Raw genomic sequence first — 18245 nt, 5'->3', positions numbered from 1 at the left:
CAACCATATCCGTGTTTTCAAGAGTGAAGAGACCCCTTCATTTTATCTCCTTCGTAAATCAACACTCTTCCGTTTATTTCTCTACAGATAGGACCTGCGAGCACAACACAACATAACTTTTTTTGTTGGTTTTGCACTTACAAATCTCCTGAACTCTCTGTTATAGCTGAGAAGGAATTCAGAATGATCGTGCACTTTGTGAAGAGTCTTTGAAATTTGGCATGGTGGTAGGTATGGACACAAGGTTTTCAAAAACCATCGCAAACAAATTGAGCTCGACCTCGATTGGTCTGTTTGCGCAAAATCCAATATGGCCGCCACCCGGAAAAAGGACTGCTAAATTACACCCATTGTTACCACTACAGCATTGAGAAATACAACTTTTCACATGTGTTTTAGTGCAAGCAACCCATATCCAAGATTGATTTGACGTTTGGAGGTCATTTTAACGTCAAAGGTCATTCATATGTCATTTTCAAGGTCATTTCATTTCAGAGTGTAATAGCTCTGAACCTACTCAATTTAAAAAGAAACAGTCTCTATACCCATGTTTTCGACCACTGGGAGTCTATTTCTGAACTCCTTGAATATCTCAGTCTCACCAGTTAAGCTGAAAAGGTATATATATGCTATTCAAAATGCCCCCCTTCATAGCCCATGTTTTTTTTACTTTTGGGCACACAAACTATGCCCGCTGGATGCCTGTCTTCCCGAAGGACATGGCTTGTCTGCCAGAGAACCATCCAAGTTTCCATGAAGCCTTTGAGGAAGGGAAGTTCGTTGTGCAGCGCAGTGACAAGAAGTTCTCCCTCATGGCGCTTGACCAGAGCCAGGAGCACAGCATCAAATTCCTGAAGGAGGACAGTGGAGCAAAAGGACTCTATGGTCAGCCAGAGAAAAAAGAGGTTATTGAACTCTCAAAACCAGAGGTCCGAATTTGAAAATGAAAGTCTTTCAGCTTCAAACAGAGAAGTCAATTTAGAGCACCCAGAGTCTTCTGTTGCTGAACAAAACAAGTTCCCGAAACATCTCAAAGCACTGCTCTATCTTGTGAAAGAGGAAACAGTGGTCAACCCATTCAAGGAGACAGGCTCCCAGCTCGTCACACTGGACACCGGTGAAGTCAAGGACCCAGTAATTGTCAACTGCTTGAGGGAAGCTCCAAACATCGGCAAGGCCATGTTTACAGAGTTTGTGAGAGACAGACTTGAAACTTGCTTCAAACCATTGTCTGATGTTATCCCAAGGGCCAATTTGTACACTTTCAGCAACCGGCCACCTGTGGACCTGAAGAAGGGTGCTAACAAGTTGGGATCAGCAAGGGCAAATGCGGCGCTCATCACCAAGTTGTTTCTGTCCTTGCTAGGACGACCTGATGGTGATATGGACGACTTTTTCAGACATGAGATTCAGCGTGAGCCTCCTTCCTTGTGTGATCGTGGAAAACTGATGTCAGGTACAAAGTCTGCTCTTCTTGGCTGCCTGCCTGGAATGCCTGATCCTGGACGCTCTCCTGCAGCAAAAGAAGCCTCTGTGATCGTACTGGATATGCCAGCCATCATCCATATTGTCAAGCCCCAGCGTGCCACTGTGTTTGAAGAATACACCCTTATGCATTTGCTACCCTTCTTAGAGAGCCAGATGACCAACAACACCACAAGAGTGGATGCTGTTTGGGACACATATCAGGATGCAAGTCTCAAATCACAGACTCGTGCCAAGCGGGGTGAAAGTGAAGGAAGGCGAACTAGAGTCTCAGCAAAGATACCTATTCCAAAGGGAGCTGACTGGCAGAAGTTCCTCAAGGAGTCTGGCAACAAGGATGAGCTGTTCCAGTTCCTCAGTGAGCAACTAGTGCGACATACCACTGATGCAAGATATCATCTCCTGACTACGAAGGTTGACCTTGTGCTCACTAACAGACCAACAGATATATCAGCCTTATCTCTTTGCCACCAAGAAGAAGCTGACACACGGATGATGCTTCACCTCTGCCATGCTGCTGAGCAGGGACACACTAAGGCCTACTTCAGGACAGTGGACACAGATGTGGTGGTTCTTGCCATCCATCACTTTGATCAGCTGGAACTGTCAGAGCTGTGGATTGGATTTGGGTCAGGAAAGACATTCAGAGACATTCCAGTACATTACAATATTGCTCAACAGCTGGGACCTCCACGCTGCCAGGCACTTCCCTTCTTTCATTCTTACACAGGATGTGATGTAACATCGGCCATGCTCTGAATTGGCAAAAAGACAGCATGGAATGCATGGGCCACTTTTCCTGAGGTCACTGACACCTTCATCGCCATCACCCAGGACCCAACCAGCCTCACACTCGACTCACTGCACATGCAGCGTCTGGAGCGTTTCACTGTGCTGATGTACAGCAAAAACTGTAGATCAATGTCTGTCAAGGAAGCAAGAAAACTGATGTTTACTGTTGGTCTCAAACCTCTGGAATCCAACCCACCAACCCAGCATGCGTTGTTCCAGCACACAAAGCGAGCATTTCTCATCGCAGCTTTCATCTGGAAACAGTCTCTGTCCAAAACCTCCAACATCCCAAACTCAAGTGAATGGGAATGGGAATGGAACGAGAGAACCAAGGCATGGGTGCCATACTGGACAAGTCTGCCTGACGCCAGCACAGGGTGCTCACTGTTGCTCCACTGTGGCTGCTTGGTTGCTTGCAAAGGAAACTGCAAGTGTCATCACGCTGGTCTTCGCTGTGGTCCACTGTGCAAGTGTGAAGGAGGCTGCGCAAACAGTGCCAGTGACTCAGTCCAGAACTTACGACCAGTCGACCATATCTATAACATCGACAATTCTGAGCACCATAATTCGTGTTTAACTAAATAGTTAGTCGTGAGTTCAAGAACTTGAACCGTGAGCTCACAGGGCTCACGCATGGGTGTACAACCCAATTTCATCTTTTGAAGTTAATAAATTCCAAAGTTATCGTCTTCGTTAACTGAAATGACCTTGAAAAATTACCTTTGACCCTGAAAATAGCGGTGAAACACAAGAGATCTCATATTTGGATTCCTTGCACTAGAAAACATGGGATAGCAGACATTTGACAAGGTTCTAATAATAATGGGAGCTGCTATATGACATTTACTGCTTCCGTCGGCGGCCATATTGAATTTTGCGCAAACAGGCAACAAAACGTAAGGTTGAATTTGTTTGCGATGGTTTTTGAAAACCTTATGACCATACCTAACTCCATGCCAAATTTCAAAAACTCTTCACCAAGTGCACGATTGTTCTAGATATGACAGAATTCCCACCGCGCTATTAAAAGAGGACAATAATAGTCTCAAGAACCCATGAACATGTCATGCGGATTTGCTATTTTATCAGCGTACCTCGGGTAACGAAGTATAAACGATTAAAAGTAGAAACAACAAGACGCGTAAGGCGAAATTACTACATTCAGTCAAGCTGTGGAACTCACAGAATGAAACTGAACGTAGTCCGCCGCTAGTGCTAAAGGCAGGGAAAGTGACGAGCCTGTTTGGCGCGGTAGCGGTTGCGCTGTGCTTCATAGCACGCTTTACTGTACCTCTCTTCGTTTTAACTTTCTGAGCGTGTTTTTAATCCAAACATATCATAACTATATGTTTTTGGAATCAGGAACCGACAAGGAATAAGATGAAAGTGTTTTTAAATTGATTTCGAAAATTTAAATTTGATCATAATTTTTATATTTATAGGTCTATGTGTTTGGACACTACTTTCGCTACCACCGAACGCCACCGTTGCCGAAGCTAATCAGGCGTATAGAATTGAAAGGTTTTTGCGGATAGAGTGTAGGCTACTGTAAAATGCCAAACACTCGTAATACAATAACTATTAACAATTTGTATTCAGATCTTACGCTGAGATTGTATGTATAGCTGTTGATCATAAGAACAGTGTGTTTTTCAATACGCTGGGTTTTGATACTTAAAAAGCAAACTCTGACACTGATTAAGATTTTCTTTCTTTCGTTGAATATAAAATAGGCTTTCCTATTTTGGTTTTGCTAAGCAGTTTTTGTGATTTAAAAAATATACAATCTGCATCTAAACTGTTAAAGTAAATGAGCGGAATCTAAACAGAAAATACAATTCTCCACTTTATGCGAGAGCTCCAGTTATTGGAAAATCAAATGGACACTGTCTGCTCATGGTAAACTAAAGACGTTTTTGACGGTTAGCTGCCTGACAAATTGGACATCACAGCAAATGGCAAAGACAATGATCGCGCGCTAAACGATTTCTGAAACGGTATATCTAAAACAGTGAGAAGACTAGCTCTATAAAAATATTACGCCACCCGGTTACGTTTACCAGTCAAACTAACATAAAAATAGCTTTATTTTTGTATACAGAAAACTGTACGGAAACCAGTACGGGTGATGATTTCAGTCTTTCCAAGAAGTTTTTATTTAAATAAAACCGGTAAAATGCCGGGATAACACTGATAAGGTTAATCGCTTAGGTTACTCAGAGGATTTAAAACTGTTTTGAATTTAAATCGTAATTGTAGAATTTAGTCTATCACTTCAGATTGTTTTAATATCTGCATGGTCCCATTTGATTCTCGATAATCAAACTTCGAAAGAGTATTCATTTATTTATTTATTTTTTAATTTATTCATTTATCTATTCATTTATCTATTGATTTAGTTATCTATTGGTTTGATTATCTATTGATTTAATTGTCTATTTATTTATTGATTGATTGATTTCTTTGTTTTATTACTTCATTTATTTATTACTTCATTTAAGAATGTCTATATTTTGCTCTTACGCACACGCACATGCACACGCACACATATACGCGCACGCACAAATATTCAATAACACAACGGTCATTTGGTCTGCAGTGTCAACTCACAGAAAGAAACACCAACTTTTCATTTTGTAGCTCTGAACAAAACATCAGTCGACAAAATCCGACTCGTATTCTTCAGTGAGTACGATCCTTCTATCATGAACTCGAACTTAATCACTTAAGTTAACTGACTTGTGTTTTGTTGATAACACCTATGACGCACACTACTCCGGAAGAACACTATCAAATGACACTTCACAATCCTTCACACACACAAATAACACTGCGAGCAAGCCACAAAATCCTCTGTCTTATGACAACGAAAAGCGAAAGAAAATCAGTCCATTTGCTCAATCACAAAATCCTTTGTCTTATGACAACGAAAAGCGAAAGAAAATCAGTCCATTTAAAACTTTCACTGACCACATCCGTAACACTTCTTCGCCAGTTTGTTCGCAAAATCCTCTCTCTTTTGACAACAAAAAGCGAAAGAAAATCAGTCCATTTTAAACTTTTACTGACCACATCGGTAACAGTTTTTCGCCAGTTTGTTCGCAAAATCCTCTCTCTTATGACAACAAAAAGCGAAAGAAAGTCAATTCATTTCCACAATCACAAAATCTTTTGTCTTATGACAACGAAAAGCGAAAGAAAATCAGTCCATTTTGAACTTTTACTGACCACATCGGTAAAACAAAATTTCGCCAGTTTGTTCGCAAAATCCTCTCTCTTATGACAATGAAACGCGAAAGAAAATCAGCCCATTTCCACAACATAGCACAAAGGAAATCAGTTCATTTTAAACTTTTACTGACCACATCGGCAAAACTTTTTTGCCAGCTTGTTCATTCGTTTGTAAGCCTGATTTTCCACCTTCGTTACAGAGAGAGAGCAAGTTCAATTAGACCGAGGTTGAAGACTAGGCCGTGCACCCCAGCCATTCTCCAGGCGAAAGGTTGGCTAATGTGTTCAAACAACACCACTCTTAGCTTTGAACAGACTGTCAAAAGACTGTACTGTACAGTAGTCGCCTGCTTACCTATACTGCTATGCCCTCGCACAACTCTCGGAAACTGGTAGCGCTCGGTAGTGTGATATCTAAGTAAACGCTTCCAAAGGAGTCACCCCGGAAAGTTTGTTCTTGTTTTTAAAATTGAGGGGTAGGAGCGGAGAGAAAAGAGCTCATTGTGCCTAGAGCTCCGAGTTAAGGGTTATAGCACGTGGTAGCGATAGACAGCTTGTTTGATTTTGTGTCGTTGCATTCACTTATACATTATTCCAGGGTCATTTGTTGGTGGTTCGGATGTCGTGGTATTCCGCAGAGCATAAACTTTCATTTTATTTATTTAATTACGAGGATTTATATCGCGCACGTATCTCACCACACAAGGCGACTCAAGGCGCATATTACCTATTGATGCCTTGTGAGATGGAATGTTTTACACAATATATCACGCATTCACATCGGCCAGTAGATCAACAGCCTATAGGCGCTGCATCCACCTTTCACGGCCTATTATTCCAGGTCACACGGGTATTTTGGTGGACATTTTTATCTACGCCTATACAATTTTGCAAGGAAAGACCCTTTTGTCAATCGTGGGATCTTTAACGTGCATACCCCCAATGTAGTGTACACGAAGAGACCTCGGTTTATCGTCTCATCCGAAAGACTAGCACTTGAACCCACCACCTAGGTTAGGAAAGGGGGGAGAAAATTGCTAACGCCCTGACCTAGGGTCGAAGTCGAACTCGCAACCTCTCGCTTCCGAGCGCAAGTGCGTTACCACTCGGCCACTCCCAGTGTGTTCACAATACAATACGTGATAACTTTCGATAAATAGAAACCATACTTTCAACTCAAGTAAAAACTAAGTAAATGCTGCCAGCTTGCTTGGAGCTTCTCCCCGTCAAAGATTTTTTTTGTTTATAGTATAATTATTAGGTACGTATGTGTCATTTCAAACATTAATGCAGACATGTAGATCTAATTCTTCACACGCAATGCGAATCAGTAGCAAACACTTTATAGAGTGACAAAATACGAATTAGATAGATACACAAAGAAAGAAAGATGGAAAGAAAGAAAGAAAAAAATATTACAAAGCGGAAGTTCACGAAAACAGTTAAATGACAATGACAAACGCGCCATACAAGTAAACTTAAACAATGAAAGCTATGCTGAGCTGTTGCCAGTTCGCGACGCAAACCGATGTAACTGATTATCTAAGACATATTAGCTCATTTTCGATGTTTGGTCAAACAATATCATGCGGGAATAATATCATAAGAGAACATCTGGATCCACTCAACGTCTCAAATCCAAGTTTGTGAAAAATAATTCTGAAACACAAAGATCGATAGCTTTTGAGAACCCGTCTGGAAAATCCTCTCTCTCTCTCTCTCTCTCTCTCTCTCTCTCTCTCTCTCTCTCTCTCTCTCTCTCTCTCTCTCTCTCTCTCTCTCTCTCTCTCTCTCTCTCTCTCTCTCTCTCTCTCTCTCTCTCTCTCTCTCTCTTTTGCTTATGCAACTACCCTCGTAAATAAAGAATTTGTCATTGTCATTGTCATTCTCTCTCTCTCTCTCTCTCTCTCTCTCTCTCTCTCTCTCTCTCTCTCTCACACAATATATGTTTAGTATTTGTTTAAGGACAGGTTGTTAGACAAGGCAATGTGCCTTAAACCTTTATCCTTGCTGAATAAAGTTCGTTCGTTCGTTCGTTCGTTCGTTCGTTCGTTCTGTCTCTGTCTGTCTGACCCTGTCTATGTCTCTCTGTGTGTCTCTCTGTCTCTGTCTGTCTAACTCTATCTCTGTGTCTCTCTGTCTCTGTCTGTCTAACCCTGTCTATGTCTCTCTGTGTGTCTCTCTGTCTCTGTCTGTCTAACTCTATCTCTCTCATATTATATGTTTAGTATTTGTTTAAGGACAGGTTTTTAGACAAGGCAATGTGCCTTAAACCTATATCCTTGCAAAATAAAGTGTGTTCGTTCGTTCGTTCGTTCGTTCGTTCGTTCGTTCGTTCGTTCTGTCTCTCTCTCTCTGTCTCTGTCTCTCTTTCCCTCTCTCTCTGTCTCTCTCTGTCTCTGTCTCTCTCTCTGTCTCTCTCTCTCTCTCTCTCTCTCTCTCTCTCTGTCTCTCTCTCTCTCTCAGCCTGTTCATATCACCCTTAACAGCGTGGTATGAACTGGTAGCTCTTGAATTCGAATGTATATATGTACATGCTCATATTGTTTGGTAATCGGTTGTTCTTTGTATGCATGTTAAGTGCCTTCTTGGCGACATGAGATAGTATTTTCAGGGGCTGAACTCAAGCGTGGAAATGTTCGTGATAAAGAGAAAAGTTAATGATCTGGAAAGTGTCCAGACACCTTAACGAATAGCTATACCATTGTCAAAACGGGTGCGATTGGAAGGAGAAAGAAAGTGTGTGTGTGTGTGTGTGTGTGTGTGTGTGTGTGTGTGGTGTGTATCTGCGTGCGTGCGTGCGTGCGTGCGTGTATGTGCGTGTATGTGTGTGTGTGTGTGTGAGTGTGTGTGTGTGTGTGTGTGTGTGTGTGTGTGCGTGTGTGTGTGTGTGTGTGTGTGTGTGTGAATGGAATTGAAAAGAATTCCCAAACAATTGTAATTAATTTCACAGTAACCGGTGTTATTTCATTTGGAAAGGAGTGTGTGTGTGTTAGATGGTTTCGAGGGTAGGGTGATGGAGGGTAAGGGGGGTGGGGGGGTGGGGGTGAATCGTAGGGGGGGCGCACAAGGTCGTTTGGTTCAAAGTTATTTCGATTCCGGGCACACATATCGCTTTAAAAAAAAAAAAGAAGAAAAAAAGGAGATCAGACTTCTTTTTTGTGTGTCCCATCAACGGGTACTATTTCGGTAGGGTTTTTATTTTTATTGTGATGTTTACAGTAGGCGACATCACATATTGCCTTCGATGGAACGAGAAGCACCTAGGGAAAGAAGACTGTTAACACAATACTTCCCCAAGACATTTGACTTGCCCACGGCACGACAGCGAAATAAAACACGCATTAGCATAAAACACATGATACTATCTACATAACAAAAGAAAGAACTTTTGGTAATTGAGGAATACATGGAAATTGTGAAGGAACCCTTTACATTGAAAAGGGAGGAAAAATAGTTGCGAATAAGCAAAGAAAAGAAGGAATAAGGAAACGTGAATGTTCGTTTGTGTGCCTTATGCCGGCATTCGTTTCCGACTTTTCCAGCAGAAGTTTGTGTGCAGAGTAAATACACATATTCGTTGCTGCTTGCATGTCTACGCGGCATTTAGTTTCAATAACTTTGAAGACAAACATTACATAAATTAGGCCTGACTTCAACAGCCACGGTTCAGATTTTATGGAACATTTCATGTTTTTAAAATCAGATGCATGGTCTGGCCGCGATCAAATACATGACTGTCATACACTGTGGGACTCAACCTCGATTGTGTCTCACGTATCAGTACGAAAAAAGAGAGATAGAGAGATCAAATCAAATCAAATCAAATCAAATCAAATCAAATTTTATTTTTCGAGGGTTGTGGCATAAGCAAGTCAAGTCAAGTCAATATTTATTTCAAAAACCCCTAGGGTTACATGAAGCAATATAAACGAGCTTCTTTTCAACTAGCCCTAGCCCAGAGAGGGACTACTCTAATCTTATATATACATATATACACACGTAAAACATTTACAAAAGATAAACATAAGAGAGCGAGAGAGAGAGAGAGAGAGAGAGAGAGAGAGAGAGAGAGAGAGAGAGAGAGAGAGAGAGAGAGACACACACACACACAAACAGACAGAGAGACAGAGAGAGAGAGCGCTGCGTGATAATATTTGTGGCCGCTTTCACCGTCTCAGGTTTCGCTGGCATGTAGCTCAGTCCTGGAACCGATCGACTGATCAGTCCCTACCCATGTTTACTGGGGTACGCTACCCGTGTTGCTATTGATCAACACCTCAGTCAAACCCCTCCCGCTACCCGGTTACGGACAGAAGCCAGGGGACTGTCGCTAATCTCTGACGTGTTCACTTACAGTGCGTTAACCGGATACTCCTGTTTCGTTGAATTTTGGTCTTTCCCTGATATGATTTTTGCTTTGTAAAAAAGCAAGACTCCAAATAAAATTTAAAAATAATTGTCTACCCGGACAAATAGACAGACAGGCGCGCAGGAACTAGCACACACTCACACACACACATGTACGCACGAACACACACACACACACACACACACACACACACACACACACACACACACACACACACACACACACACACACACACACACACAAACACACACACACATACATACATACATACACACATGTTTGGAAAAACCAATTTACATTTAATGCTAATAAATTACAATTTGCTATACAACAAAAAATTATGAATGAATACGTTTTATTTTGGAAAAACAAAAAATCTGAAAAATGTTCAAGACTTGAGTTTTATTCACTAATTACAGAACGATACACAATACAAGCCTATTTAATTTATATTTCAAATATAAATCATAGAAAAGCTCTAGCAAAATTAAGAACAAGCACACATTCTTTAAAAATTGAGACTGGGCGTCATAGAGGAATATTGCGAGAGAATCGCCTCTGTAATACATGTAAAGTAATTGAAGATGAGCTACATTTTCTAGACAATTGCAAGAAATTTAACAATATCAGAAAAAAGTTAGTAGAAGAAGAAGTATCAAACTGTGACTTAAGGAAACCAAGCGATCTGTTATTTAAAAAAGACGAAAAAATTCAAAAATTGCTTGGAGCCTTTGTTTTTAATTGTTTCAATATTGAATGAAATAATTTGTACATTATTTATCCATTCAGTTATTGTACAACTTGTGTCAATATCCTTAAGGGTTGATGACAATAAATTCTATTCTATTCTATTCTATTCTATTCTATTCACACACGCACGCAGACACACACACACACACATACACACACATACACATACACACACACACACACACACACACACACACACAGCGAAAGGAAGATGTGACCGTCTTAACATCCACATAGTTACTTTTTTGGCTTCTTGATTAGAAAAACACTGAGCTAGGGGATGAATGGTGCCGGTTGGGGGGGGGGGGGTGGGGGTGGGGGAGAGGTCGGGTGGCGAGGGGGGGGGGGAGGAGTCAAAGTCAGTCAATATAGGTATTATGGGTCGTAGGCAGAGGTGTTTAAATCTGAAACACGAACCTACCTGTACAGTGTATACTTCGTCACGATCGATACCCGAAACCTGAACAAACCGATCAATCGATCACCACTTTGCACCAATCGACTAAAATCCCTCTCACCAAAACAACTCGTTCCGTATTTCTATCTTCTCTACAGACGTGAGGTCTAGTGTTATAATCTATTAAGTGGTTTTTTTCGTCTGACAGATGATTGTATGTCGGAGGGCGTCCGCGTGCGTCAGCGCGGGTATCTGTGATTGTGTAAGTGCGTGCGCATGTGTGCGTGCGTCCGTGCGTTTGTGTCCATTTTTGATGGCCGCAGGAGCGATCATCTATTGGAATGCATTCGGAGAGGTGACATGTCTCGTTTGTTACCGTTTTCACGAGATCAGTTACAGCTTTTTTTACATTTAGTCAAGTTTTGACTAAATGTTTTAACGTAGAGGGGGGAATCGAGACGAGGGTTGTGGTGTATGTGTGTGTGTGTGTGTGTGTCTGTCTGTCTGTGTGTCTGTCTGTCTGTGTGTGTGTGTAGAGCGATTCAGACTAAACTACTGGACCGATCTTTATGAAATTTGCCATGAGAGTTCCTGGGTATGATATCCCCGGACGTTTTTTTTCTTTTTTTCGATAAATACTTTGGATGACGTCATATCCGGCTTTTTGTAAAAGTTGAGGCGGCACTGTCAAACCCTCATTTTTTAATCAAATTGATTGAAATTTTGGCCCAGTAATTTTCGACAAAGGCCGGACTTAGGTATTGCATTTCAGCTTGGTGGCTTAAAAATTAATTAATGACTTTGGTCATTAAAAATCTGAAAATTGTAAAAAAAAAAAAAAGAAATTTAAAACGATCCAAATTTACGTTCATCTTAGTCTTCATCATTTTCTGATTCCAAAAACATATAAATATGGTATATTCGGATTAAAAACAAGCTCTGAAAATTAAAAATATAAAAATTATGATTAAAATAAAATTTCCGAAATCGATTTAAAAACAATTTCATCTTATTTCTTGTGGGTTCCTGATTCCAAAAACATATAGATGTGATATGTTTGGATTAAAACAACGCTCAGAAAGTTAAAAAGAATAGAGATAAAGAAAAGCGTGCTATCCTTCTCAGCGCAACTACTACCCCGCTCTTCTTGTCAATTTCACTGCCATTGCATCGAGCGGTGGACTGACGATGCTACGAGTATACGCTCTTGCTGTAAAACTGCAGTGAGTTCAGTTTCATTCTGTTAGTTCGACAGCTTGACTAAATATTGTAATTTCGCCTTACGCGACTTGTTTTTCTCTCTCTCTCTCTCTCTGTATGTATGTCTTTGTCTGTGTCTCCCTCTGAGTCTCTCCGCTTCTGTCTTTCTATGTCGGTCTCTGTCTATGTGTGTGTGTGTGTCTCTCTCTCTCTCGCTCTCTCTCTCTCTCTCTCATCCGACTCCTGGCACACAGGTCAAAGCAGAGGTTAACTTGAGTGCACGTGTACCCAGCAGGAGGGGGGTGATTCGGTTCAGAAGTGGGGTAAGCACTTTGGTCTTTAGTCTTTGGGTTATAGCTTTCAGTGGAGAAGATGCCAACATGAAATTGCACTATGCTCTACTATTTATTGTCCTTGTCTATCGGACACGAAGAAGGGAAGCTACAATCGCCCCAGGCCATATACTCTTTGTTTCCTGAGAGCAGGGGCGGACGAGGGGGGGGTTTCAGGGGTTTCCGGAAACCCCCCCCCAGCCAAAATTTTTTTTTTTAAATGGTGTTTTTTTGGGGTATTAATCAGTGACAAAATCTGCTGCCTGAAACTGGTAATGATCATCCTCAAAATGCACCAGATTGCACCATTTTGCATCCTTTTTTACAAAATTTTCCGGGGGGGCATGCCCCCGGACCCCCCTAGCAAGCTAGGCGCTTTGCGCCGTCGGCTCGGCGCTTCGCGCCTTCACACCCATATCTTCACAATATACTTTTGGAAACCCCCCCCATAAAATGAACTGATCCGCCCCTGGAGAGGGACTGCTGTAACAGCAAAACTAGTGTGAAACATAAGTAATCAATTTATCCACTTGACTATATTCACAACAGGGACCTATCACTCTTCTTTGCATGTTTTTATGCCTACGGATTTTCAAATACTCTGCAACACATGTAACCCAAATTCAACATGTGCCCGTACAATACCGCTTCTTTTATGAAAACATTGCTTCGGCCATGTTGATTTTAATCAACCAATTTTCTTGTTTTTATTTGTGTGTTGTCACTTGAATAGCATTTGATTAGAAACCGGATCGTAAAATGGGCGCTAAGTAAACCAATTCAGTGCCAGTGTGAAAACCCACTTTACCAGAACACGGTCCAAGGGAGAGAATTCTTGACTGCCGCAGGTCGAAAAGTGTGAAGGGTAAAGTTTGGGTTGGGGTTATCTGCATGAGCTGTGTGTGTGTGTGTTTGTGTGTGAGTGTGTGTGTGCGTGCGTGCGTGCGTGCGTGCACGCGCGCGTGTGGCTTGTGCGTGTGTGTGTGTGTGTGTTTGCGCGTGCTTACGTTAGTGCGTGCGTGTGTGCGTGTTCGAACTCAAAGATGCAATCAATTAAGGATGTATCATACACACACACAACTTCTACCAGGCATGCCGGACCGACATACAACAGACGGAGAGACAGACAGAAACACACACAAAGACAAAGACTGAGACTAGGTCACTTAGGCGGGAAATATTGAGAGAGAGAGAGAGAGAGAGAGAGAGAGAGAGAGAGAGAGAGAGAGAGAGAGAGAGAGAGAGAGAGAGAGAGAGAGAGAGAGAGATCAAATCAAATCAAATCAAATCAAATTTTATTTTACGAGGGTTGTGGCATAAGCAATATAAACGAAAATTGGACAGGGAAAAGTCCAGAGAGAGAGAGAGAGAGAGAGACAGACAGACAGACAGACAGACAGACAGACAGACAGTATGTGAGTATCTTCGAGTGTCAAAGCTTTCTGTATAGCCGTTTGTGCAGCAAGTATGCTTCAATCAGACCAGCAGTCAATATTGTACACCTAGGCTTGGCATTGACCCCATTCCATTAGTCATGCTGCTAGTTGTTGAAACGCATGTATTCACCAACGATATATAACACCCAATGCTTCAAGCAATTGCTCAGCCTTCAAAAGTGGCACACAAGGCAGTGAAATGCCCCGTACCAATAAATCATCGGCAAACAAATGCATAACTGACACTTCCTCGCAGTAGAATGGCTACAAGTGTATTCAAGTGAACAAGGTCTATGCAATAGCCATATACTTGTGATCTTGACACACACCACAGTGGAGCAGCGTGTCTGTTTAAACGTTGAAACATGACAAGAGTTTGGAGCAATCCGAAACAGACTTCGTAGAATTAGGCGTCTTTTATACACACTTAGCAGACAATGCTGCAAAGAGTTGGGAGCGTGAACAAACCTTCTTCTTCTTCTTCTTCGTTCATGGGCTGAAACTCCCACGTTCACTCATGTTTTAGCACGAGTGGATTTTTACGTGTATGACCGTTTTTACCCCGCCATGCAGGCAGTATACGCCGATTTCGGGGGAGGCATGCTGGGTATTTTCGTGTTTCTATAACCCACCGAACTCTGACATGGATTACAGGATCTTTTCCGTGCGCACTTGGTCTTGTGCTTGCGTGTACACACGAAGGGGGTTAAGTCACTAGCAGGTCTGTACATAAGTTGACCTGGGAGATCGGAAAAATCTCCACTCTTAACCCACCAGGCGGCAGCGACCGGGATTCGAACTCACGACCTCCCGATTAGGAGGCCGACGTCTTACCACCAAGCCACTGCGCCCGTCCGTGAACAAACCAACTTACATAACCAATTCAGTGCATATCATGCAGAATGGACTAGGTCATGCAGAATAGACTTACAGGTCACTTATTAGTTGTGTCTTTTTTCTCTCCTGCAAATGAAGCTAAGAAGACATATGCCTTTTTTTCTCGCAGCACCAAGCACTTTCAGTTCAAAATGTAAAAATCATTAAAGTAATATACAGCAATGTCACACGCTTTTCTTCTTTGCCACTACTAAAGCAAACGTGTGCAAGATTGTATGTTACGCGCTTTGGAGCATGTGCAAGAACGGATTCAAACTCGAAATCGTCCCCCCAAAAACCCCAAAATGCACACACGACTTTTATTTCTCCTGCTGTTATCGTTTCTTCTCTTTACAAATTCTTCAACGCTCAGAATACTGAAAACGGCATCCCAGACGACAGTACTGTTTCCATACGCGAATTTAGCTGCCCTTGGAAAGTGGCTCGCTCAGGAGGCCTGTTAGTCTGACACTATAAGGACAGAGTTGTGAACATAGATGACAAAGATCCCGGAAAGAACAAACATTTCGCGGATGCAGACACAGAAAGACGTCATGAAGATTGCGATGCTTCAAAAGATACAGACTGTGACGATGACTGTGACGTCATTCACATATTCCGAGACGTCATTTATAGTTGTTCGGTCACTTTCGTCAAAAAGTAGATCTCTCCACAATGGCTGCTCCTGTGTTTAGGTTTATCAAGCGTGAGTACGCAAAACGTGTTTGTTCTCTCCTCTGTTGAAGCTGTGAGACATAATCGCCATTACGAGCTAGTCGTGTGACAGAGACTTTTCTTGCACACTCGACTGCTGCTGTTTCACTCCGGCTAAAGCCGTCGTGAAACATCTACAGTCTCGTGTGCAAGAAAACTCTCTGTCACACGACTAGCTAAAAAGCCGTCGTGAAACATCTACAGTCTCGTGTGCAAGAAAACTCTCTGTCACACGACTAGCTCGTAATAGCGGGTACTATCATAACACACAATGAAACGTTGACATCTCAATCAAACATGGGTCGCTAGGAACTGGCAGCTAAATATGAATTTTGCCTAATGAAGACCAGACTTGGACGGAACAAAAATAGCAAAAAAGATCACGTTTGTATGAAGTAGAGAATTCAAGATGCAAGAAAAGAAAACGACCCCCGTCCCCCACCCTCCATCAACAAGAAAACCAACACACACACACACACACACACACACACACACACACACACACACACACACACACACACACACACACACACACACACAAAACCCCACACAAATGGGGGAAAAAGATAAGCAAAATGAACTTTACTATATCTACTGAATACGATATTTTTTAACCAAACGAATTTAAGACAAAAGGACAAACTGAGGAACAAAGAGGCAAGAAACAGTCAAACAAACAAACCAACAACAACAATAAAAACAAACAAACAAACACATATGACAAAACAAACACGACAAGACCATTCAGTGGCCATGCAGGCGTACAGCTGACACCAACCTGGCAAAGCTGGATTGAACATATCCGTACGATTTGTACGATCCTCGCCGTTGTTCCGTGTTGTACTTCACATGGTCGTTTTTACCATGATCATTCTTCACATCATCCACTTTGAGACTGTGATCAATTTTAGCCTGGCTGCCTTTTCCATGATCTGGACAATCCGTGGGTTCATGTTCGTTTTTACCATGGTCGTTCATCCCTTGGTCCCTTTTCCCATTTTCGCTTTTCGCGTGATCATTCGTTTGGCTTTGGTCTGTTTTACCATCGTGGTCGCTTTTCGGGTGGCCGTTTTTGCCATGGTTGCCGTGACACTCTGCTGACATGGTGACCAGTGAAGTTGGGTGGTGTCACAGGCTAAAGTCTCTCCCTGGGAAAATACAATTGTCTTCCTCAAGCTGCTCGTTCTTGTCAACCAGAACCACCCACTTTATCCAGCCGGGGCCCTAAATGGGTTGGTCCCCTCAACTCCAAGTAGAACCAAAATGTTCAATTCCACTCGGTATTTCTTACTTCGTATCCACTTGTGTATCACGCAAAGCCTCACCAAGGGAAACCTACATTCGCTTTTTTTCTACTTCTCCGTACACTTAACTTTTTGTTCAAAATGGTGTACTTGATGGTCGAATCCGATCTGTGTACAAGTTCTACTCTCTATCTCACCGACGGTTCATTTTTTATCAGCAGAAAACGATCTGAGACAAGATGCCAACCAGTATTCTTCGTCTTTGACAACGGCATATCCTTGTCTTCTTTTCGACTATAGTCTAGAACTAGTCATAAATATATTTTTTGTTTTTTGTTTGTATGGAGGTTTTTTTGGTGGTCACACCAGTCTAGGCGAAGCTTCATGTACTAGTCGTCTCAATCCACGGCTTACCTAATCTCTCTAATTGCAAAGAATGGCACAATACCATACACCTTTATTGTATGCTTAGTGGGTACACACAGAATGATTTCTTTTGGCGGGTATGCTCTCTTTCCTCCGTATTTGGTCTAAAATCTGCTACTGATGATGATGACATTCAGATGTAAGGTCCTCAGTGGCTACAGCGGCCAATTATGGACACGTTTTGCCTAACCTCTTGGTAACTACACTTCACTGTCTTTTATTTTCAAGCAAATTCACTCATCACGACACAGCACTAGGTCATCAACGCAGCGTTCATACCAAGCTCACAAACGATGAATTCATTCTTCAGGGCGAATTTCTTCCGCCAGAGCGTTAAATCCACTCCTCATGAAAAAGTTAATCACCACAGCGTTCAAACCTAGCTTACAAACACACTCCTCGGGACGCAGTTCATCATCACAACGTTCAAAGCAAGCTCACAAACACAGGACGCAGTTCATCATCATAAAGTTCATCGCAAGCTCACAAATCCAGGGCAAATCCAATGCATTCCAAACAGGCCTCTCAGCACGGCAACAAGCTAATGCTTCTGGGCCAGGGCCAGTGCCAGAGATATGTCCCCGCGGGACCCAGTCTTACATACTATAGGTCCCGTTGCTCCCCCATTTGTCACTCTCAATGGTGTCTACGGCTGAATTGTGAAAATGTTTAGTATAGTAAAAGTTGACCCGATTCGATAGAGGCGGGGGTAACTTTGCGTACCGCATTCTTCCTAAAGAAAAATGGTGAACTAAGCATGGTAAACGAGAAACAGATAAGAAGTAGTGTTCTGATAATTATACTGTACTCACTGAATACTTCGTGGGTTCAAAATGTAGCAGGTAAAGGGAAGGAAGGGAGGTTGGAAACAAGAAACTAAAAAACGTCGAAGGAAGGTAGGAAAGAAATAAGAGGGGAGTGGAGGTGGGGGAGGGGGGGGGGGAGTGGAAGGGAGAAAGAAAATAAGAAGAAAGAAGAGAAGATTAAAAA

At 42.2% G+C, this 18245-nt stretch overlaps 1 protein-coding gene across 1 annotated transcript in view; it reads right to left on the bottom strand.

Moving 5' to 3' along the window:
• Positions 1-17822, bottom strand: part of LOC138962184 (myosin heavy chain, clone 203-like) — a 94295-nt gene extending 76473 nt beyond the window's left edge. The window contains exon 1 of the mRNA XM_070333917.1: positions 16364-17822. Coding sequence (XP_070190018.1) covers positions 16364-16689 — 326 coding nt within the window. The 5' untranslated portion in view covers positions 16690-17822. The remainder of the gene's footprint in view (positions 1-16363) is intronic.
• Between the last annotated feature and the right edge of the window lie 423 nt (positions 17823-18245).

Source organism: Littorina saxatilis, linkage group LG1 (genome assembly GCF_037325665.1).
Source record: "Littorina saxatilis isolate snail1 linkage group LG1, US_GU_Lsax_2.0, whole genome shotgun sequence".
NCBI classification, from domain to species: domain Eukaryota; kingdom Metazoa; phylum Mollusca; class Gastropoda; order Littorinimorpha; family Littorinidae; genus Littorina; species Littorina saxatilis.
The sequence above is the reverse complement of the archived record's forward strand: the minus strand, read 5'-3'. Positions and strand labels throughout refer to the sequence as shown.